We start from the raw sequence: 24,158 nt of genomic DNA, 5'->3' as shown, positions 1-24,158 counted from the left end.
TCTGAAATTGCATAGTTTATGAAAGGAATTTCCTCTGTGAATTCCCAACAAAGAGTGATTATACGAGGCCTCAGATACAGTGTGTTTGGGGCACTTAGCAACAGCAAAGGGAGTGACACCACAGCCCTGGCCCTGTGCCATCAAGCTCCATCTCCACCCAAGAAGGCAGCAAGAGGGAACAGCCATACCTGGTACCTGATCCCATTTCTTAGGGAGAGGAGGAGGGAATTAGGAGGTGGAGGAACTGAGACCATATACACTTTTCTCTGGGTTGGCCTTGGGTCTCTGCTTCCATGTGCAGAGGGGCAAGGTAAGGAACCCTAGGCAAGTAACTAGAAGGAAGGATTCATCACCAGCAAGACTTACTCAGGGTTAATGAGCTCAGTGTGTCACGGTGGAGGAGGAAGGGTTGCACGTGGGGCATCATTGGTGACTCAGGGAGGAGATGGCAGGAAACAGGAGGGAGAAGGTAAGATACCTGAGAAGCTTAGCCTAACTCAAATGCTATCTAGGAAAGATAACAATTAGAAAAATGCAAAGAGTCATGGAAGTGTCCAGCTCTGCTGGCAATTCAGAAGTGGAACGTGATTATCAAAGGTTTAATAACCATTAAGCCTAAATGTTGGCAGGGGTGTGGAAAACGTGCTGGTGGTGTCAGTAGGCACAGACTTTCTGGAAAGCAGCCTGGCTCTTGGGCAGTAGGAGCAATCAGAATGTTATTTCCTTTTGAGGGAGTAATTCTGCCTCAGGCAGTAGTCTGGAACATGGACTACAGCACCAGGAAAGGAAGCAAGTGCTCATCACTGGGGGCTCGGTGAGGGAAATGATGGAACATTTGCATTGACGCAAGTGGGTGGAGGTTCTTGGGAGGGCAGCTGGGGCCACTAGTCTATCACAGGCCAAATGGGTTCAGCTGTACCCCATAGCGGCCAAGCGTTGAGCGAAGCGAGGGGGCTGGTGTCTTGTTGGACAGAAATGTTCACAGCATTATTCATAGTAGCCAAGAAGTAGACATAACCCAGACGTCCACCAACTGAAAACTGGTAATAAGTCCACGTGATGGATATTATTCAGAAATAAAAAGGAATGAAGTGATGACATGCTACAACATGGATGAGCCTTGAAAATAAGCTAAGTGAAAGAAGGCAGTCACCAAAGGCCACATATTGTCTGATTCCATTTATATGGAATGTCCCAAATGGGTGAGTCCATAGAGACAGTAGCAGATGAGTGGTTACCAGGGGCTGAGGTCGGGGGGAATGGGGAGTGACTACTAATGGGCACGGGGTTTCTTTGGGGTGATTAAAAACTACATCTCAATTAAAAATCAGGTGGGGAATCTAACATCCTCTAAAATTATGCTTAAAAACAAAATGTGTGGCATCAAAAAGAATAAATTACCTAGGAATAAATCTTACCAAGGAGGTGAAGGACCTATACAATGAGAACTACAAGACATTATTGAAAGAAATCCATGATGACATAAAGAAATGGAAAGATATCCCATGCACGTGGATTGGAAGAATAAACATAGTTAAAATGTCTGTATTACCTAAAGCAATCTACAGATTCAATGCAATCCCAATCAGAATCCCAATGACATTCTTCACAGAAATAGAAAAAAGAATACTAAAATTTATATGGGGCAACAAAAGACCCCGAATAGCTAAAGAAATCCTAAGAAAAAAAAAAAAGCAGGAGGCATCACAATCCCTGACTTCAAAACATACCTCAAAGCAATAGTAATCAAAACAGCATGGTACTGGTACAAAAACACACACACAGATCAACGGAACAGAATTGAAACCCCAGAAATAAAACCACACGTATACGGACAGCTAATTTTCGACAAAGGTGCTAAGAACATACAATGGAGAAAGGCAAGTCTCTTCAATAAATGGTGTTGGGAAAACTGGACAGCCACATGCAAAAGAATGAAAGTGGACCATGTGCTATCGCCATTCACAAAAATTAACTCAAAATGGATCAAAGACCTGAAGGTGAGACCTGAAACTATAAAACTCATAGAAGAATATATAGGCAACACACTATTTGACATTGGTGATAAAGGAATCTTTTCGGATGACGTGCTTACCCAGACTAGGGAAACTAAAGAAAAAATAAACAAGTGGGACTTTATCAGATTAAAGAGCTTCGATAAGACAAACGAAACCAGAATCAAGATGAACAGACAACCCACTAGCTGGGAGAGAATATTTGCAAAACATACATCTGACAAGGGGTTGATCTCCATAATATATAAAGAACTCACACAACCGAACAACAAAAAAAAACCCAATCAAAAATGAACAGAGGAAATGAACAGACACGTCTCCAAAGAAGATATACAGATGGCCAATAGGCACATGAAAAGATGTTCAACATCACTAATCATCAGGGAAATGCAAATCAAAACAACACTAAGATACCACCTCACGCCCATTAGAATGGCTATAATCACCAAGACAAAAAACAACAAGTGTTGGAGAGGATGTGGAGAAACGGGAACCCTCATACACAGCTGGTGGGAATGCAAACTGGTGCAGCCTCTATGGAAAATGGTATGGAGATTCCTCAAAGACTTAAAAGTAGAGATGCCCTATGACCCAGCCATCCCATTACTGGGAATCTATCCAACGAACCTGAAATCAACAATCCAAAGAGGCTTATGCACCCCTATGTTCATTGCAGCATTATTCACCATAGCCAAGAAGTGGAAGCAACTTAAGTGTCCCTCAACTGACGATTGGATTAAGAAAATGTGGTATATATATACAATGGAATACTACTCAGCCATAAAAAAGACAAAATCGTCCCATTTGCAACAACATGGATGGGCCTGCCTGGAGCGTATTATGTTAAGTGAAATAAGCCAGAAAGAGAAAGACAAACACTGTATGATGTCACTCATATGTGGAATATAAACCAACACATGGACAGAGAAAACTACTGTGGTTACCAGGGGCAGTGGGGGTGGGGGGTGGGCACAAGGGGTTAAGGGAGTTATATATATGGTGATGGACAAACAAAAATGCACAACCCAAAATTTCACAATGTTAAAAACCATTAAAACATCAATAAAAAAAAAAGGAAGAAAAAAAAAACAAAAACAAAATGTGTGAACAAGGGGGAAAAAGTAAATTGTCTAAAAACCAAAATTAAAAAACCAATTGTTAGATTGGATTATAAAACAAGACACAGCTATGCACTGCTTACAAGAAATACAAAGGCACAAATAAGTGAAAAGTGAAAAGATGGAGAAAAATATACCATGGTAACACACTGACCAAAACGAACCTGGAACCGCTGTGTCAACTTTGGACAAGATAGATTTCACAGCAAAGAATGTTACCAGGGGCAAAGAGCATCATTTCATAGCAATGAAGGGTAATTCATCAAAACGATGTAACAGTCCTAAATGTCTACGCATCTAATAACAGAGCTTCAGAATTCAGGACATAACAGGAAGCAACAATTGATAAAACTGCAGGGAGAAGTAGACAAATCCACAATTGGAATTGGAGCTTTCAGTAACCCTCAGGATCAAGGCACCCTGTCCTCATCACTTCCATCAACATTATTCTGTGCATTTGGCCAGGGAAATAAGGCAAGAACAGGGACTAGAAGGCATCCAGTTTGGAAGGGAAGACATCTTTACTCACAGATGATACAGATAAGATCCTAAGGAATCGACCACAGAGCTACTAGAACTAAGGGAGGGTAGGAGAGGTAGCAGTATCCAAGGTCAGTATTGAGAGCACCTGCAGTCCCATATCTGGCAGTGACCATTCAGAAAGGGAGATTTTAAAACACTTTACAATATCATTGAATAGGTGAAATACTTGGGGCTACAACTGACAAAAGATGTGCAAGCTCTGTGCATTGAAAATCACAAAACTGGGCCGGCCCCGTGGCTTGGTGGTTAAGTGAGCGCGCTCCGCTGCTGGCGACCCGGGTTCGGATCCCGGGCTCGCACCGACGCGCTGCTTCTCCGGCCATGCTGAGGCCGCGTCCCACATACAGCAACTGGAGGGATGTGCAGCTATGACACGCAACTATCTACTGGGGCTTTGGGGGGAAAAATAAGTAAATAAAATCTTTAAAAAAATAAAAACTAAAAAAATAAAAAAAAAAATAAAAGAAAAATCTTTAAAAAAAAAAAAAGAAAATCACAAAACTGCTGTGAGAAATTAAAGACGTTAGTAAATGAGAGAGATGCTATCTTAATGGCCTAGAAGAGTCAATATTGTTGAGATGTCATTTCTCCCCAAGTTGATCTATAGATTCAACACAATCCAAATCAAAATACTGATACTTTTTTTTCTATAAAAATTGACAAGCTGATTCTAAAATTTATATGGAAATACAAGGACCTAGCATAGCCAAGACAACTTTGAAAAAGTGAACGAAGTTGGAGGACTTTTACTCCCTGATATCAAGAAATACTACAAAGCTACAGTAATAAGGACAGTGTGGTATTGGCATAAAAATAGACATTTACAAATCCCTGGAACACAACAGAAAGTCCAGAAATAGACCACAGATTTATGGTGAAAGGATTTTCAGCAAAGGTACAGAGGCAATTCATTGGGGAAAGAAGAATATTTTTAACAAATGGTGCCAGGACAATTGGATAGCCCTATGCAAAAAAGAAAAAGAGGATTGGCCATTGAAATATAAGACCTAAAATTATAGAACTTCTAGAAGAAAACAAGAGAAGTCTTAGTGACTTTGGATTTGGCAAAGAGTTATTGAAAAGGACATAATTATAAATTGGCCTCATCAAAATTAAAAACTTTTACTCTTCGAAAGACATTGTTCTGAAAGTAAAAAGGCAAACCACAGACTGGGAGAAAACATTTGCGAAGCACATACCTGACATGGACTTAACAACTAGAACATATAAAGATCTTTTGTGTGGTAGGAAAAACAGTGGTTCTCCAAGATACCCACATCCTAATCCCTGGAACCTGTGACTCTGTCACATTAAATTACAAGAGGCACTTTGCAGATGTAATTAAGTTAAAGATTTTGAGATGAGATGATCCTGGATTATCCAGGTGGACCTGGACTAATCACATGAGCCCTTAAAAGTCAAGAATGTTCTTGGCTACAGTGGGTCAGAGTGACATGAGGGAGCAGGAGGCAGGAGAGATTCTCAGCCGTGAGAAGGACTAAACCCACCATTGCTGGATTTGAAGATGAGGCCATGAGCCAGGATACGGAGCAGCTTCCAGAAGCTGAGGATGTCTGGCTGACAGCCAGCAGGGAAGTGTGGACCTCACACCCATACACCCATGAAACTGAATTCTGCCAACAACCTGCATGAGCAAGGAAACAGTCTTCCCCAGAGCTTCCAGAAAGGAAGCAGCTATGCTGACACTTGACTTTAGCCCAGTGACGCCCATGTCAAACTTCTGACGTACAGAACTGTGATCAAATAACTTTGTGTTACTTTAAGCCACTGAGTTTGGTAATTTGTTACAATAGCAATAGAAAACCAATGTATTTTATAACTCAATAATAAGATAAACAATCCAAGTGAAAAATGGGCAAAAGATTTGAACAGACACTTCACGAAAGAAGATTTTTGGGTGACATAAGTCCAGGAAAAGATGCTCAACATCATTAGTCATTAGAGACATGAAAATCAGAACCACAGTGAGATCCACACTCACTAGAATGGCTGACATTGAAAAGACAGATCACGCCAAGTGATGGTGAGGATGTGGAGTAATTGCAATTCTCACAATGCTGGTAGGAATGCAAAATGGTACAACCACTTTGGAAAACAGTTTGGCAGTTTCTTAAAATGTTATTCACACACCCTGATATGACCTGACCATATCACCCTTGGTATTTGCTCGAGAGAAATGAAAACATGTCCATTCAAAGACTTGTCCATGATTGCTGATTGCAGCTTTATTCATAAGAGCCAAAATTGAAAACAATCCTAATGTCCATTACAAGTAGATAAACAAATTGTGGAATATCCATACAATGGAAAACTAGCAATGAAAAAGAACAAGGTGTTGCTATACACCCAGCATGGATGAATCTCAAAATAATTATGTCGGGTAATATTAGACAAAAAAAGAAGACATGCTGTATGATTCCATTTATATACAATTCTAGAAAATGTAAACTATACTGACCAAAAGCAGACCAGTGTTTGCCAATTGGTGGTTCCCTGGGGGACAGAGGTGTGGCAGGGAGGCAGCTCTGTCCACACAGCCCCAGAGGGGAGGGGGGCATATCTCCTACCATATGCCTCTCTGTCACCAGGCCTAGCTGGACGTTCTCTTGTCTCCTCAGGGATGGGTAATGCTGGGATGTGAGGTGATGCTGGGACGTGACGTGATGAGATGTGAGGCTGCTGCTTTGAGAGTGCACAGTGTGGCACTCACCCGCCCTGGGAACATCCAGGGGCCCATCAAGGGTGGAGTGGCTGCCCCATGTCATGGCCCTTGGACACCTCCTCCCTACCCTGAATCCTAGAAGGACCAGCAGAAGCTTGATTGCAAATACCCCTTTTATTAAAACTAATTGCACTTAAGATTAAGAGTTTCCCCAAGCCCTGTGAATTCCGAATTCCCCGGGGCCCACTCTTGTCAGACTGGCAGACAGCCCCGACCTGTAGTCGGTGGGCAGCTGCCCAGAAAGCAGTCTGTGATGGCCACCCCACTCCGTCCTTTCATCCAGTTAGAGCAGCAGCAGAGCCTCCCGTGGTGTGACCTCGGGGTGCAGGCACATCATCCCCATCCCAAGCACCCCCTTCTCTGCCTTCACAGGTAGTGACGGACGACGGAGAGGCAAACCATCAGTATCATGTTCCTAACAGGGCAACCCTCAGGGCACTGGCCCGACTGTGGGCTCTGGGGAGAAAAACTGTCAAAGGCTGGCCGCTGGCCCAGAGCCCCAGAGCCCAGGAGGTAGACACATAAGCAAATCTGGGTGTTAGGGAAGTTGTGGCCATGCAACATGGGGTAAGCGCTTCTGACCCCAAGGCCCACCTGCCTTGACTAAGAGTACACAGGTGCTGGGGCTTCTGGGAAATCATTCTGTAAAGGGTCAACACACCACCAGCCCCTGGTTACGACCAACTGATGAGAAACTGCTCTCCCATTGTTAGTGAGACAGGGATATCTAGGATCTGGGGAAAAAAAGAAAGAAAAATTGGCCACCAAACAATCGCCAACAGAGGTGAGACCCCAAGTGCTCGGCAGACAGAAGTCTGGACATGAACGGATGGTGGACACGGGGCCTGTCTGGCCCTGGGAGGCTTCTTGCTCTGATCCCTCCCCCGCTGATTTGGGAGGACAAGTGCTCTCAGCATTGGCTGCCTTAATTAGCTTTGAAAACAAGATGCTGTTTAAACATGGCCTGTGAGTCGCCCTCAATGTAGTTACGGGCAGAGGAAAGAGATGGGGCACATGGGGGCCGAATCTTCCCACTCCTTCCCCCAAGGATCAAGGATCAAGTTCCTCTCCGCCCCTTCTAAGCCCCCAGCTTCCTCTGGTTGCCAGACAGCAAGTCCCATGATACCAGCTCGGCGGGCACTGAGTCACCAGGATCCTCGGCACCTCCTGCCTCCTCGCCCATCCTGGGGGACAAGCCCTCTGGCCCCATCTGTGGGCTCTCTTACCTTGGTGTCGGGGTTGTAGGTGAAGCTGGAGACAGGAACACCATTGGAGAGGACCTGCTGGGGGGCCGCAGCCACCCCTAGGACAATCACCCTCTTTAGCTGCAGGCTGGCCCCCTCACTGGTCACATGCAGCAGCTCGTTCACGATGGTGTTCTGGCCCGAGCAGAGAGAGACAACCAGAGGTGTGAGCAGACAGCCGGGGCAGGAAGCCCCACCCGGGGAAGGTCTGGGCAGCACACAGGACAGGGCAGGTCGGCACCACGCCCCTCTGCAAACTCCAGGACGCTGGCAGAGTGCACAGGGATTCCAGCCAGGGCACTTGGCCAACAGGCCCTTCTCTCCTGTAGGGCAGAGATGGCCTCCACTCGGGTTGACCCAGGGACACCAGATCAGGGCAGTCACCCCCAAGATGGCCCCCACGGTCTCCCACCAGCCTGGGCAGGTCCCAAGACTCACGTTCCTGGCCAGGAAGATGATGTGTGTGTAGGCCCCACGCTCCAGCACTCCCAGGCTCTCTCCGTCGTCCCAGAACAGCTCCCCCTGGGCCTCCCCACTCGAGGTCAGGGCCACGACCAGGCCCATGGGCTGCTTTCGGGACTCTGTGGTTGTGAGGCCGGGGCCCTGCAAAGGGGGTGGCACACATCACTGTCGCAGGCCTGGGGAATGCTGGGCTGGGACAGCCCTGTGCTGCAAGAAACCAGGATCTGCAGGACAGCCTATGGCCGAGTGGCCTGGACATGTGTGGTGTCCATCTGGTTGAGCCTCCAACGTGTCCTGCCAGGCTGTGCTCTGTGCCTTTGCATGTGCTGTTTCCATCCTCGAAGGCCCGACCCTCCCCTTCACGGCTTGGTGAGCCCCTTGGTGTCCTTCCACCTCAGGAAGCTTCTCCTGAGTCCCTCCCCCTTCTCAGTTCCTGGCGCCTCCCCCGGGCCACAGTGTGGTGTCCACACCTCCATTACAGCAGTGGGGGGACATCCTGGAGGACGTAAGAGGCCAACAGATGTTTGCAGACTGACTGACTGACTGACTGTTTCCTGAAAAGGGCCAACGAAGCAGGCCCCGCTCAGGCCACAAGTCGGTGCCGGGACGTATCCTGAGCATCCCGCCCTGGACGGGTTCCTCCTCAACCCTCAGACATTATCATCCCTGCCTGGGGGTCCTGGGGGTGGATCGCATTAAACAGAGGCAATGTGGGGTCCTGGCAGCCCCAGAGCTGGACAAATGGGCTCAGGTGCCTGGCCCAGGTACCTGCAGGGGGATGATGTGCCCAGCCCGGAGGTGGAGGTTGATGGTGTCCAGTGGGGCTGGCAGTGTCACCCACTGCCCCCTGCTGTGGATGGCAGGTGTGTGGGGTCCAGGAGCTGGAGGCGGGAGGCCGCCAAGGGCCTCTACTGGTACCTGGAGAGAGAAGTCACATCATGAAGAGTCCTGGGCAGTGCCAAAGCCCCTGTGCTGTGACCCGGGGCTGGGGGCTTGACAAGGAGGCCCAGTGGAGACATTGCAGGCCCAGGGCTCATTGCAGAGACCCGGCCACTCAGTGAGGACAGAGTGTGGGAGGCCCTGGCCCCAGGTCCTGCTGGCAGGGGCAGGACTTGGGTGGTGGGAGAACGGGAGTCCCAGCTCAGCTCTGTAGCACCGAGGCCTGCAGGACACAGGCAAGCTACCCACTCAGGCCTCTGTTTCCTCATCTGGAAAATGGGTTACTGCAAGGACTTGATGCGGTGATCCACATGGAGCAGGTGAGGGCCACATGTAGCCCGGACTTGACACAGATGCTTCTTTTTCATCATCTGGTCCACACCGACAGGGCAGGAAGGCGGGACTCCACTGGTCTCCCTAGTCCTCCTGGATTTTGGGGTCCAGGACTCACCGTCTGCAGGTTGTACCATGTGCCGGGAGGGAAGTAGCCAGTCACTTCAACCTTCCCGGCCTCGAGCACCGGGGTGATGAGCAGGGCCTCCCCCCACAGGAGCTGGCGGTCCACGGTCCAGGTGCGGGGGTCCTCGGGGAACCTTCAAAGAGGAGGGACGGGCGTGTGGGCCTGGTGACCTCTGAGGGCAGTGTGCTCAAGCGGCCCACACGGAGGCTCAGAAAGGAGCTGGAGGACTTAGCTTGGACGTGGCAGGGCCGGCTCCAGCTGCCTGAAGCCACACAGGAGCCGCACAGAACCCTCTCCCGGCCCGACACTCGGGCACGAGGCCCTTCACATTCTCTGGGTCGCAAGCTGTGTTCTTGCCTGTTTATCTCTTCAGTTCTCAACAGAGGCTTCACCAACCAGTCTGAACTTTTTACACATCAGGGAGAGGGACTGTCTGTTGACAGCGTCTTCTCTATTTGCAGTTTTACTTTTTTCTGTTTATGTTCAGAGAAGTGTTACTTTTTTTTCTCAATTAAACCTCCTTCCCTTTGCTTTTCGCTTTAGTTGCTGAGAAAGCCCTCTCCTGCCAGAGCACTGAGGAACATCACTTCTGTTTTCCTGGGGCACTTTCTGCAGCTTCATGTTTGCATTTAACTGTTTTACCCATCTGGAACTTTCTGTCTGTACGGTGTGAGGGGGAAATAAACAGATTTTTGCAAACAGCTAACTAATTCCCTTACTACTTGAGAATCCTTTAATCCACTGACTGGAGATGCCATTTTATCGCATGGTCACTTCTTATGCAGACTAAGTCCTATTTGGGGACTTAGCTACTGGGTTTCTTTGCCGCCCTGTTCCGAGGCCAGCCCCAGTGGAGTCAATCGTGATGGTCTTAATAACTCGCTTTACCATCTGGTGGGCCTGGTCTGTGCTCAGTGCTCTTCATCCCACGCTTTTCTGTACTTTGAATGCCCCCCCCGAGCTGGAATCTAAGGGGTGGGAACTGGGGGCTCCCCAGTACCGAGGGCCCAGGTTTTCACCTTGTCTCACTCAGCTGCAACCTGCTCCCTTGCTCGGTGCCTGGGAACACCCTCTGCAGCAGGACGGGGCTGGCCTGGAGTCAGCGGGCCCGTGGTCAGCCCCCTCCCAGGGCGCCCGTGGGCCATGGCTCCCCGGCCCAGGGCACTCACTCCAGGAAGAGGGGCCGGGCCACAGTCTCGCCCCGGGTGTGGGCCCCGTGGAACAGTGTGTAGAGGTAGGGCAGCAGCACGTAGCGCAGGGCGAAGGCCTTCCTCATGGCTTGCTGTGCTGTCTCGCTGAAGCTGTACGGCTCCTGAGGCTGCAGCGGGAGGCAGAGGGGGCGGAGGGAGCAGCTGGGCTCTGGGGCCGCAGCCCTGTGGTCCCTGCCCTGGGAGACCTGGCCCCTCTCGGCCACCCAGCACCTGGCTTGTTGGCATGGAAACCGGGCCACGCTGCTCTGTCAGGAAGGGGACTTCCCTGGGCGGAGCCTGGCCCCCACTCTCCCCCTGCCCCCAGCCCTACCAGGCTGTTCAGGTCGTTGTGGTTCCGCATGAAGGGGTAGAAGGCCCCCAGTTGGGTCCAGCGCACGCACAGCTCCTCCGAGGTGTTGCCCAGGAAGCCACAGATGTCGGCCCCGACCAGGGGCACCCCCAGCAGGTTGAAGAGCAAGATTTCTAGAGGGCAGAGTCAGACTGGGCTTCAGGCGGCCAGAGCAGGCCCAGTTCAGAGCCAAGGAGCCTGACAGACAAGTCTGCTGAGCTGGCCAGAGGTGAGGATCCCTCCTAATGTCCCTCCCACCCGTCCCCACCCGACGGTCAGTACTGTGCTAGCCTTTGTGTCTCCCACTTGTGGTCAGCAGGACAATCCATATGTGCTGTGTGGACTGCTGCCTAACACCTGGGGGTGGGCAGAGCAAACTGGACTCGTTAGGGTTGAACTGTGTTCCCAAAAAGATATATTTGAGTCCTAACCCCCGGTATCTGTGAATGTGACCTTACTTGGTAATGGGGTCTTTGCAGATATAATCAAGTTAAGATGAGGTCATTAGGGTGGGCCCTAACCCAATATGACTAGTGACCTTATAAGAGGAATACGCTGGTGAAGACAAGGACACACAGGGAGAAGGCCATGGGATGACAGAGACAGATTAGAGGGATGCAGCCACAATCCAAGGACCGCCAAGGATGGCCGTCAACCACCAGGAGCTGGAAAGGGCAAGAGGATTCTCCCCAGAGTCTCAGAGAGAGCACGGCCCTGCTGACACCGTGATTCAGGCTGCTAGTTCCAGGACTGTAGGAGAAGTAGTTTCTCTTGTTTTAAGCTACCCAGTGTGTGGTATTTCCTTACAAGCTCAGTAAGTCCGCTGAGCTGCTGAAGGTCAGATGGGCTCCAGGTCATCTCAGCCCTGCGCCGACCCCACTGCTCAGTCAGAGGCTGCACTGGGCTTGCCCCTCTCCTCAGGTCTCCTCAGGAGTCAGAGCCCTGGCATGGGAGCCAACAGGCAGAGCTGGGCCCAGCCTGGGGCTGTGAGGAACTATGTCTGGATTGCAAGAGACCCTGGGAGCTGCATGACCTCTGCTAAGTAACAGTCAGCTCACACCAGAACTAAAACCCAAGAACTCGAGAGGTGGCACAAGGCCAGGAACCTGGCTCTCGAGCCGACTTCAGAGACTGGCCTGCAGGTGCTGGGGCCTGGCCCTCTGTGCCTGCCCCGGGGTGAAAATCAGAGCCGGTCAGCACCTGCGGGCAGAGCTAGCCGGCCCCTTCTGGAAAGAGGGACAGACTTCTCTCCCAAGAGCTCAGCTTGGCAGAACATCTCCGTGGCCGGGGTCTGCAGATGCGTCCCACTCAGAAGCAAGTCTATGACTGCCAAAGCACTTCCAGGCTGGCGGTTCTGGTGGAGGCTCTTCTCGGCTGCCCACGTGGTGACCCTGGGACTCCTTCCTCCCCTAACCCATCCCCAGGGCTCCTGAACCATCTCCAGGCTAATACATGTCAGCGGCATCAGAGCCCTTGGAACAAAATCAAATTCCTCTTTGCAAGGTGGAGCCGGGCACTGAGATGAGAGTGTGGGGTGACGCCCTGCAGACTGCAGCTCAGGACGTGTCACCAGAAGGAACATTGTGAGAGGAGAGATCTGATGGCTTTGCGGGCAGTGACCAGGACGAATTGGAGATAGGGACGCCCGGAGGAGGGGTGCCGCAGGTGAGCCGACCTGCACAGGTGCACAGGGGCTGGGGCGGGCCTCATGCCCACATGAGTTGGGGATGGGCTCCCATGCCATTACAGCAGCATCCTTCTGAGCCATGCTGAGCCCAGCATCCAGCTCTGGGCAAACCTCCCCTGAGAGGGACCCAGACTCTTCTCTGAGCAGCCCCTCCTGGCAGGTGCTCTCACCTGGCACAGAGTAGGAGAGCTGCTCCCAGCTGCTCCACACATCCCCTGTCCAGTGGCCGGCGTAGTGGCCATGGCCAGCGAAGGTTGAGCGGGAGATCACGAAGGGGCGCACCCCCCGAGCCTTCACCAGGGCCCTGGGTGGAGCAGGGGGACAGAGAGAGCTGTGTGGAGCAGGTGCTCCCCAGAACCCCGTTACGGCCCACCAGAGTGCCTGGCGGTGCAGCCAGGAGGCAGAGTTGGGAGCAAGGAGCCCTCTAGGCCAAGGCCGGGAGGAGGGAGGTGAGGCCACCACCAAGGTCTGCTGGGCAGTCAGCTCTGCCCAAGCCACCTGACCACCCCAGAAGATGAGCTGTCACAGGGAGGACGAGCGCCCCTCCAGGCTCACAGGGGCCAGAGGCCCTGGTCAGCCCAGACCTTCCTGTCCAGTCACCACAGGCCCTTCCTCTGAGCAGCCAGGCATGGAGTGGAGAAGAGCACTTGGGCCACCAGCAGGCCCCTCAAGGTGACCTGGGCTTCCTCCCTTCCTGCCTGCACCCCGGGCCTGGTAGAAGCCCCTGCCCCGTGCAGCCCCTTGCGTGGGGCCCCTCACCTGTGGGAGGCAAAGGCTTCGGTCAGGCCGTACAGGTTGTGCAGGTTGTAGTGCGTGGAGAGGAACTGGCGGCTGGAGGCACAGATGGTGGCTGCCCGGAGGGTCCCGCCAACCACCCCTGGAAGAGAGGGGGTCTGTTTCTGCGGAGCCTCCTACCCAGCGGGCTCGTGCCCCCCACATCCTGGGAGCCCTTCACGGGTCTCGGGCTCCCAGCATGGCCCTCAGAGGCACATCCTGAAGCCGCCCCCCACTCCCCCGGTCAGGCCCGGCACACTCCTCTGCCTGGTGCACCCTCGGAATTTAGGGTGCATCTCCATGCGGTCTCCACTGTCCCAAGAACAGGAACAGGGCAATGCTGGAGGCTGGCCTTTGCCGACCTCAGACTTCACACCCACCTGCTTTTGACCCATTTCAAGTCTTTCCCTGTCCATTTGCCTAAGCCCAAAATGCCCTCCCTCTGAAGGTCATGCCTCAGCTGCATGTGCCTGGGGCTGCGTCATGTGGCCGGCGTCAACCCCACCCGAACCTTACTCCTAGGGTTCCCCTCCCCTTTCCCAGCCTGGCTGCGCCCACCGGCTCCTCAGAGACAACAGCTTTAAGTCTCTCAAACCAGAGAAAGAAATCCCTGATTTGAGCCATTAAATCCCCAGACGACTGGTGCCAGGGGGACAGGCAGGTGGGAGAGCTCACCTGGGACGTAGGGCGGGTTCTCCAGGTCGCTGTTGGGGCAACCGTCCACTGAGCCCTTTACAAAGTTGGATGGCTCATTCATGTCCTTCAAGAGAAGCCCCGGTGGTGGGTGCCCCTGCCCAGTGCAGAGGGTGGGGCCAGTCCCCAGAGGATGAGGGATGCCCAGGGGCGGGGGCCACACTTACAATCCACATGCCGTCAAAGGGCACCTGGGCGTGGAACTCGGCCACCATGTCCTGCCACCAGTCAAGAGCCTCAGGGTTGGTGAAGTCGGGGAAGGCGGTGGACCCGGGCCACACCTGGACGAGAGGCCAGAGAGGGGAGACTTGGCCCCCCAGAGCCTGCACTGAGGCCCTGCATGCCTTGGATGCGGGCAGGGCTGCAGCCTCACTCACCTCCTTGGGGAGACTGAGGAGGTGTGGAACATGGGTGAGAGGGACCGGGGGTAAAACATACCCAAGGCCCCACTTTCAGAAAAGGCCCTGAGGCCTGGAATAGAGTCTCGCATGTCTGCACTCCTAGAGCCTCCCCTGCTGGGACCCCCTTCCTCTTCGTTCAGGGATCAGGGAGGTCGGGACTCTGCCGAGCGCCCCATGGGAAGGCCTGGGAACCATCAGGAAGCCCCTGGGGGCTGGGAGGACAAGGAGGGCCCCAAGGCCTTGCGAGGGTCTGCAGGCTCCTGCCTGGGCTGGGCTGGCTGCCTGAGAAGCCAAGGGGCCCCTGATGGAAGGATTTAAGGTGGTGTTCCTTGTCAAGAGCTACTGTCACACCCAGCTGTGACCCCCACCCCACTCTGTCCCACTGGACAACACCCTCTGCCTGAACAGCTTCCTGTGCCACTGGCCAGAACCCCTGATTTCTCACTCCTCGCCCACCAGACCCCACTCTACCTTCCCAATCAGCGGCTGCCCGGTCTCGTTGGTGATGAAAACCCCCCTCCGCAGACCCTCATCGTAGGGTCGGTAGCTCCCGGCCGGGCCGGAGCTGCTGATGGCAGGATCCTGGGGTGAGAGAAACCAGTCAGGAGGAGAAGGAAATGCCCCAAAGCCATGGCACCCACCGCTGGTAAACGGGAAAACACTGTGGAGACGACGCTGACGAGGGACAGAGGCAGGATGAAGCCGTAGGTGCGCACAGCAGCCCGTGCAGGTCCACGCACACGTCTGCCTGGGAGACAGTGAAGGGCACCAGCGGCCACGGCGGGCGCACCTGATGCAAGTGTCCTCTTTGCTCTCAGAGTCCCAGAGCCTCACAAGTGTTCTACAGCGAGCATTTACTTCTTTCAAGTGAAAAAGGAAAAGGTCTGCGTCTGCCCTCCCTGCTCTGCATGGCCACTGACAATAGCTGCCCTATGAGGGGCCGAGATGACGGAAATGGCCAACGTCAGTGCAATTCCAAACCTCTCGGCAATCGGATTTCCTCTACTGAGAGGGTATCCTTGGTGCGACCATTTGGTCTCAGCTCCCCTCCCCACCTCCTCCTCCTCCGGACGCAGAATAGCATTCCTCTGGCTGCGGGCACTGGCTCAGGGAGGGTGTGTCTTCGTGCTGGGCCACTCAGAGTCCCCCCCTCCTTCCCCTGGAGACAGAGCTGACTTCCAGGGAGGCAGGGCCTGGAGACATGCTGAGTACGCCTCCTCCGCTGCCCCTGTGCACAGCTGCACCCCAGGCTTCCAGTACTGGGGATGTCAGCTGACAGCCCCTCTGCCTTTGCTTTAAGCCCTTCAAGTAATCTACAATTGAACGGCTCCTGAGCAGCAGGCAGATGTTTCCAGGGACACTTGTACTGGACATCAGTGGACAGCAGGGACAAACCTGTAAATCTGATATGCCCTTGATATCAAAGACCCTCAGAAAATGTCCTCAGTGACCACAGCAGGCACGAGGAAGACGCCACCCAGAGGAGGAGCCACTGGGCACCGGGCCGCTCCCCAAAGAGCCAGGTCCACGCCGCCATGTTGCAGGAGGGGAGGGAGGGGGCACTCACGACGAGCATCATGTACCGCCGGCCGCCCTGGTGGAGCTCCTGCACCATGGCTGGGAAGTCCCCGAAGCCATCCTTGTTGAAAGTGAAGTCTCTCCTGGCGTCCATGTAGTCCAGGTCGTTCCACTGCACGTCCTGCAGCCACAGCACAGGAGCCCGCTGCTGGGCCTGGGGGCCGCCTCCCCTGCCCAGCCCCCCCCCCACCTCGCCCCACACTCACCAGGGGGAAGCGGGCCCTGGTCATGTTCTCCACCACCTGGCGGGTGATGGCGGTGGAGGAGTAGCCCCAGCGGCAGAGGTGGAAGCCCAGGCCCCAGTACGGCGGCATGAACGGGTAGCCTGCGAGCCAACACAACACCCTGAGTGAGTGGGAGGGAGTGGGGAGGGGAGGAAGGAGGGGCAGCGGGGCCGGAGGAGGGGAGCAGGCCTACCCACGACTTCCAGGTACTGCTGCACCACGCTCTTGGGCTCCGGGCCCAGGAAGACGTACATGTCCAAGATCCCACCTGTTGACCTCCAGCTGAGGGCCGGGCTCGGCTGCAGGACCACATCTAGGGAAGCAGCCTTGGGGCTCAGGGACAAATATCTGTCCCGCCCCACCCCTGAGGGACCTTCAGGGCAGGCCAAACCACTGTTGGAGAGGGGCTCCTCCCACAGGGAACCTGGGAGCGGCCCGCTTGGGGGCCTGGGGGATAGTCATTCTGAGCACTGAAGGGCAGAGCTGGCAGAGGTCGAAGCCCACTGGACTCGTTTCTCAGAAGAGCAAACAAGGCCCAACTCCCTGCCAATGGCCCCTCTCCTCTACCCCAGTCTGTAGGGGCAGGTGCAGAGAGCTTCACGTTCCCTCTGTGAAGGAGGAGGTGCAGCTGCACCCAGAGAAGCCGCCGGCATGGAAGCTCACAGGCAGACCTGGCTGGGGTTTGGGGGACTCTGGTGCCCACTGGGGGTGGCCGCCCACTCGCTTACCCATGGCATTGCTGCTCAGCAGGAAGACCCCGTGAGCCAAGCCGCCATCCTCCAGCACCAGGTAGAAAGGGTGGGACCCGTACAGGTTCGTAGAGGGCTGGGACACGGCAGACACAGCACTTTAGCTCCCGCACCCACACGGCTCCTCCGGGCCCAGGCCCTGCCCCGGCTGCCCCCGTTACCATGGGGGCGATGTCCCGGTTCCAGAGGGTGATCTTGGTCCAGTTGGTGCTGAGCATCAGGGGGCCGAGGTGCTCGGCGAGGCCGGTGATGTACTGGGACGGCAGGGAGGTGGACAGCTGCAGAAACTGGTCGGCGAAGAACAGGGGTGCCACCGTCGTGTTCAGCCTGCCGTGGAGAGACCAGGCAGCCTTGCACCCTGGGCGGCCAGATGAGCCCGAGATGGACCCTCCCTGAGAGACTCGCCAAGGAGGGCCGGAGTGGCCCGGCCAGCTCTGTGACACACTGACCCCGGGACAGAAGCAGCCATGCGAGGCCCAACAACCCTCGGGTCCCTGACACGGGCATGGAGAGCATGCAGGGCGCATCCAGAGAAGGGGTGATGCCCAGCTGTGCCCACGTCATCCCAGGCAGGCCTCCAGAGGCTGACTGCCCCATGGGACCTGATGGCAAACAGGTGCTGGGCGAGGGCTGTCCGAACCCTTCCAGTCCCTGGAGCTGTGGCCCCACTCCTCCTGCAAGGGCCAAACTGTTCCCAGACATCGGCAAGTCCTGCCCCAGCTCAGCTCCAGAGCCCGGGGAGCTGCCCAGCCTGGGATGGCCGGGGTCCCCCGAGGTTGCACAGGGTCAAGAGCAAGGTGAAACCAAGGACGAGGCCCCTGTCTGTGAGGAAGACATAGCGCGGCAGATTTCGGGGGTGAGCTCCCACCGTACCCCACCCGCCCCTAGGCAAGACTCTACTTATCTGTGGGCGGGGGGGTGCTGTTTTCAAGACCAAAATCTGATAAAATGCTTTAAAAAACTTCTCTCCACCAGGTCTCTGCTCAAAGGTCAGCTTCTCAGAGAGGTCTTCCCTGGCCCTCCCTGCTCCACAGCCAGCCCTGCCCCTGCCCGACGGCTGGGTGAGGTGCACTTCTGGGCCCGCGGGTCTGTCCTCCTGAAGAGGGGCTGTGTTGGACACTCAGAGTCACAGCCACGGCATTGGAGTGTAAAGGATGCTCAGTGCATCCGATGCCTGGGGGCGGGGCGGGGGAGGCGAGGGCATGACCAAGCTGTGCCCTCATTCTCTCCACAAATATCCGCTGAGCACCTGCTGTGGGTCAGAACTGCTCCAGGAGCTGGAGGTTGAGGAGTCTCCCGCCATGGGCGGACAGCAGCAATGATCCCACCAAACCTAAGATTCCGTGGGGGACACAACTCCCGGAGAGACATGAAGCAGAGAGCGGCCAACAGCACGGACGCTGGGGCCCTGGCTCCATCACCCGCCAGTAAGTCACGCTGCCTCTCTGTGCCTCAGTTACCCCATCTGTAAAGTGGGGATTATAACAGCACCTACTTCTGAGTCGTTATGAGGATTAGATGAGTTGATAATTACCATGCCTGATACTAAGAGGCGAAATGCAGTGTGTGAAAAAGAAATACAATAGAGATAAAGCCATAAGGGGATGTGCCTGGAGGGGGCACCGTTTCAGACTGGACAGGGTTCCTCAGCCGAGGCACTACTGACATTTGGGCCAGACCATTCTTTTTTGTGGGACTGTCCTGTGCATTGTTGGGTGTGGAGTAGCACCCCTGTACCTCCACCCCCAGTGGTGACAAGCAAAATGTCTCTAGCCACTGCCGAACGTCCCCTGGAGGAAAATCACCCCCGGCTGGGACTCCATGGGCTGGACAGTCAGAGGGTCTGAGGAGGGGCCTCTGGGAGCTCGGGGCAGAGGAACAGGAGCTCCAGGGCCTGGGGGGCCAGGCACAGTGAGGAGGCCCCGAGGGGGAGGGCAGACCACGATGGGGTCAGGTCGGTGCCATCCAACTCCCTGACTCTCCCACCGGGGTGGGGGCACAGGACCAGGCACTCACAGCACCCGTCCGTCCAGCTTCCGACGCACGACCACCCCGAAGGGCTCCTCCGAGAACTCCACGCTGTAGAGAGTGGATGGTGCCTGGCCGCGGACACGGGGGGTCTCCAAAGGCACCTCATAGCGCCTGTTGGCGGGATCTTTGATCTAGAAGATGAGAGACAGTGGCGTCATGAGGCCTTCTGTGGGCCGGTGGCCCCCATACACCTTCCCACTCTGTCCCTCACCCTCCAAAGGAGTGAGGGCTCAGTTCAAGTCCCTGCACGGCCACATATCGCGTATGAGTGTGGGCAGTTTGGTCAACCTCCCTGGGCCTCGTGTCCTCACCTACAGAGCCAGGGGAAGAGCGCCCCCTGCGGGTAGCCAGGTAAAATACAGAACGCCCAGTAAATCTGAATTCAGACAAACACCATATTTTTTTTAGTATAAGTACGGCCCAAATGTTGCATGGGACATACACTAAAAAAATAAACTCATTCCTTGGTTATCTGGAATTCAAACTTACTAGGCATCTTGTATTTTTATTTGCTGAATCTGGCAATGCTACTCTAGCCAGCATACCTGTCACAGGGTGAACGAGAAGATACTATTGGAGCACCTAGCTCTTGTCTAGTACCTGGTAGTCGCTCAGTAAACGATGGCTGTCATAAATTACTGTTAAAATAGGTGGGCTGTGGTGAATTGTGTGCTTCAGGCTCTCTCACCTTTGCGTCTGCACATTCATTCAGTCGACAAGTTTTTACTGGGCACCTGCTACGTGCCAGACACTGTTCCAGGGGCTGTGAAACTGCAGGGAATAATCACACCAGGGGCCCTGCCCTCGGGGACAGACGGTCAGCGGCGGGGATCCCACTGCCCCGAACATTCCCCCTTCCTCCCTCTCTACCTTTCTGCTTGCTGGCTCCTGTAGCTCTTCAGGTTCCAGTTGAGACGTCACTTCCCGGGGGAAGCCTAACCTTCCTCCACCGCGCCCTGAGCACTGCCCTCTAGAGCACATTCTAGAACCTTCTAGTAACTGTCTAGTTACTAGTAACTGTCTAGTTACACTCAGGCCCCCTGTTCCCTGAGTGTAGGCAGTGTGTCTGCTCCCTCCAGGACTCCCAGTGAGGGCACAAAACACATTTGTGCAATAAACACCCAGTAGAGTCCGTCTTTGTCCACTCTGCCCCTGCCCAGCCCCTGCCCGTGACCCCTGTCTCTGCATGTGCCTGATCCCCATCCCTGCCCACCGTGAAGTGGAGTCGGCCCTCTGTCTCCACCAGCACGTCCAGCCGTAAGGTCAGGATGTCCTTGGGGAAGAAGGTTGGGGTGGCTCGAGTTAGGGTGGCCGTGTAGCCCGTCTCTGTGGTGGTCAGGTTCTCCAGCTTGTAACTCGGGTAGCTGGGTGGGAAGAAGCACCAGGGCTGCCCCATCTGGGAGCCCCGAGGCCACTGCCTTGCAGGCACATAGCAGCAGCCCCGGGCCTCACACTGCTCCTGGGTGATGGCCTCGTCTGGGGCACAGTCGAAGCGGCTGTTGGGGGGCGTGTCACACTGTGTGGGCGCTGCTCTGGGACTGCCGTGGCGCCCCGGGGTGGGCCGGGACCCTGGGCCGCTGGTTCCCTGCTGGCGAGCTCGGTAAATCTCCTTGGGTACTTGGGAGAAGCCGCGAAGCTCTCGGGGGACCATCGTGAAATTGTGCAGCAGGACATGCCCCAGAAGGGCAGCAGTGGCCAAGGAGACAAGGAGGCAGAGCCCCAGCGGGCGGGAGCAGGGTAGCCACCTCCCATCCATGGTCGCGGTGCCTGTGGGCAGTGGGGACAGGTCCTGGAGGCCTGCTGAGAGAAGAGCCAGCTCAACAGGGAAGGCAAGAGGGAGGACCAGGGCCTCAGGGGCCTCTCAAAGCAGCTTCCAGACCTGAACTTGTGGCCAGCCAGGCAGAGCCCAGGGCGGAGGTGAGGTCTGCGGAGGACGCAGGCAGGCAGGCAGGATGAGCTCTTAGCACTGTTTAGACAGACGTCCAGGAGGGAGGAAAAAGGGAAAGGAGAGAAAAGTCCAAATAGGGGTTGCAGAATGCCGTGCACTGCGAAGTCTTCTACGTGTTACAAATGAAGCATGCTTAGAACGTCTGCAAAGTGATTCAGTGACACAAAAAGACCCACATGACAGACCAACACCACGTGGAACAGCAGGTTACGGCAGTAGACGGAGTAAGCCCCATTTCTGTATGACGACTGTGGCCAAGGTTACTAAGTTTTGGCTAATGGGGTGGAAGTGGAAGTGCCCTTATGGGGACTGTCCCCTTTCCTCTGTCCCTCTCCTGCTGACCCGGACGTGGATACAGCCTGGTGAGAAGTCCCGGGCACTGCAGCCGAGGGCAACACTCTAGGGATGGTAAAGTCACAGGAGAAAGGCCTGGTCCCCAGGACTTGGCCCCTGCGGTTAGGTGCAGGAGAAAGCCGCACGGCTGAGGGAACACGGTGGTCTGGGTCTCTGTCACAGCAGCTGCATGCAGAGCCTCACTTAGGTCACCCAGTGGGAAGACTGTTACGACCTGCGTTTTGCTAATCTGTGCTCCAAATATTTCATAAGGAACGTTGTTGGTCTGGCTCCTCCGAGGAGCAGCAGACACCAACATGGGAGTAAATGTGCAAGGATTCTATCAGGGGAATCCTCATCTGTTTGGGAGAAAGTGGAGAGGATGCTGGGGGAGCCATCGCACCCCACGCAGGCCTGCCCCCTGGGAGGGAGGGGAAGGGTGGCTGTTCACAGACTGCCATGCAGGTGAAGGAAGGTTTGGCAAGGCTGCGGGGGATCCTGGAGCCAAAGTTGGCCATCAGAGGGGCCCGGGGCTCCCAGGAGCGGCCTGCCCTGGTGTTGGGGGCCTGGAAGCAGCCTGGCCTCGGAGCCCATGCAGCCATGGATTTCAGCAGCTGGGCCCTCGGTCAGTGAGGCTCCCTGTGGCGGGAGGACCCTGAGACACAGTCTCCCGGCTGCCACAAACACGGAAGTGTTGGGAAAAAAGCACACATCAGGCAGAAGTGCACCTAGGGCACAGAGGGAGTCTGAGCCTGTCATGACACAAACCAGTCACCTGGAACATTCTGGCCACCGCAGGCCACTGGTAAATTAGGTGCAAGAGGGAACTGTTTTTATTCACACAACACTTCTGACACCAAATGTGTGGGGTTTTTGTTTCTTTTTTCACACCAATCAATTCTCCTGCTCTCCGGACACCAGCTGGGTGTCCAACAATTCAACCCAATTCCAACACAAACTCCCGGAGTCAGTGCAGACCCCACAGGCTAACGGCGAGGTTCCACAAGACTGCCCCCACTTCAGATGTCAGCTGCAAGTCCCAGGTTGTCACCGGCACTTCTGACCAACCGGCTATAAATTCAGAGGTTCATACAACACCAGCTGCCCCACCTCCCCAGGTTCCATAATTGGCTATAACAACTCACAGAACTCGGGAAAGCACTCGACTGACTGTTACCGGTTTATCATAAAGGATACAACGCAGGAACAGTCAGATGGCAAGGTACGGGGAAAGGGCGAGGAGCTTCCATGCCTTCTCTGGGTGAGCCACCCTCCCAGCGCCACAATGTGTTCACCAGCTTGGAAGCTCTCCAAACCCCAAGTGATTTACCATTTTGATGGATGTTTCATTATGTAGGCATGATTGATTACATCATTGGCCATTGGTGATTGGTTCAATCACCAGCCCCCCTCCACTCCCCAGAGGTTGGGGTTAAAGTTCCAACCCTCTAATCCTGCCCTGGACTTTCTGGGGACCAGCCTCCATCCTGAAGCAGCTATCCAGACGCCCCCAGCCTCCAGTCATCTTATTAGCATCTAAAAGACTCTTATCACTCCCAATATTCCAGGGGTTTTAGGAGCTGTGTGCCAGGAACTGGGGACAAAGACTAAATATTTATTTTTTATAGCACAAAGTGTCCCAGCTCCACCTGACCCTTGCAGATACATCTGACACCTTGTGATCATGAGATTCAGAAACTAGGGAACTCAGAGTGTAGTCAGGGGCCTCACTCAGGGCGCTCCCCCTCCCAGACAGCAGGTCCAGCCATCTGAGTCAGAGGCTGCAGAGGTGGCTCAGGGGCACAGCCAGGACTAGCACCACCTCCCTCATGCTTCCATTTTACAGACGGGGAAGAGAACCTAGAAATGGGGAAGAGACCCTAGAAATGGGGAAGAGCCGTGCCTGGAGGGCTTGACAATTGAGAGAGAAAATGGGGAAGAACTGAGGATCAGGAGGTCAAGTGGCGCTGCTGACCAGGAGAGCCTGTCCCTCCCCTTTCAGCGAAGTGGCTCAGAACCGCTGCTCCCAAGCCAGGGTGGTCGAATAAACAAGCCGGGTTCAAGCCCAGCGCCACTACTGACGCGGGAAGCAAGGGTTCTTAAATCCGGTGCCTCAGTTTCCTCCCTGTGACATGGGGTCAGCGCCGACTTCCTCGCCCAGCACGGGGGAGTGAATGAGAACCGTGCAGTTTCCGGCGTCCCCGTCGTTACTGGGGTCCCAGTCGTTACTGCTGCCCACCTGCCGCGCGCGAACCCCGGCACGATGTGCTCCACTTCTGCAAGTTAGTCACTGACCACCAATCGATCGATCGATCGATCGAGCCCTCCCTTTCGGGAGTCATGACTGCCTAGATCCGCCAAGACTCTCGTCGGAGAGACTGCCGCGGAAGACCCCGGCCCTGGGTCCTCGCTGGGACCACCCGCAGCAGCGGCCCCACTGCCCGGCCCGCTCACCTCCGCGCACGCGAGCCCGGCCCCAGCCAGCTCACCTCCGCGCACGCGCGCCCGGCCCGCAGTGGCGACCCGGAGTCAGGCGAATCAGGGGATGGAGGCGGGTCACGTGACAGGCCGCCTGCGCAGGCGCCCTGGGGGAAGGTGCACTTCTCCGGCGGTACGCCACCTGGTGGCGGGGCGGGCTGGGCTGGTCGCGTGGGGCATTGTCACGTGGGCTTCCTGG

The 24,158-nt window shown here is 54.9% G+C and overlaps 1 protein-coding gene across 4 annotated transcripts; it reads right to left on the bottom strand.

The window, feature by feature from the left end:
• Positions 1–5,907: 5,907 nt before the first annotated feature.
• On the bottom strand, positions 5,908–23,987 carry GAA (alpha glucosidase). Of its 4 annotated transcripts, none has more exons than XM_058561804.1 (20): positions 23,936–23,987; positions 20,414–20,997; positions 19,186–19,331; positions 17,331–17,496; positions 17,149–17,245; positions 16,614–16,733; positions 16,403–16,521; positions 16,186–16,317; positions 15,090–15,200; positions 14,385–14,498; positions 14,200–14,284; positions 13,510–13,627; positions 12,921–13,054; positions 11,046–11,197; positions 10,694–10,842; positions 9,516–9,657; positions 8,894–9,043; positions 8,102–8,266; positions 7,646–7,798; positions 5,908–7,153 (listed from the first exon to the last, which is right to left on the bottom strand). In XM_058561804.1, the coding sequence occupies exons 2-20, from the start codon at positions 20,954–20,956 to the stop codon at positions 7,094–7,096; spliced, it is 2,856 nt and encodes a 951-aa protein (XP_058417787.1). In that variant the 5' UTR covers positions 20,957–20,997; positions 23,936–23,987; the 3' UTR covers positions 5,908–7,093. The 4 variants fall into 4 exon arrangements, with proteins under 4 accessions (XP_058417787.1, XP_058417788.1, XP_058417785.1 ...); XM_058561805.1 differs by having other exon boundaries at positions 20,414–21,000; positions 23,936–23,955; XM_058561802.1 differs by lacking the exon at positions 23,936–23,987 and adding an exon at positions 23,721–23,903.
• Positions 23,988–24,158: the final 171 nt, after the last annotated feature.

The sequence above is a fragment of the Diceros bicornis genome, chromosome 18, assembly GCF_020826845.1.
Source record: "Diceros bicornis minor isolate mBicDic1 chromosome 18, mDicBic1.mat.cur, whole genome shotgun sequence".
NCBI classification, from domain to species: Eukaryota; Metazoa; Chordata; class Mammalia; order Perissodactyla; family Rhinocerotidae; genus Diceros; species Diceros bicornis.
This window is presented reverse-complemented; position numbering and strand designations above follow the sequence as displayed.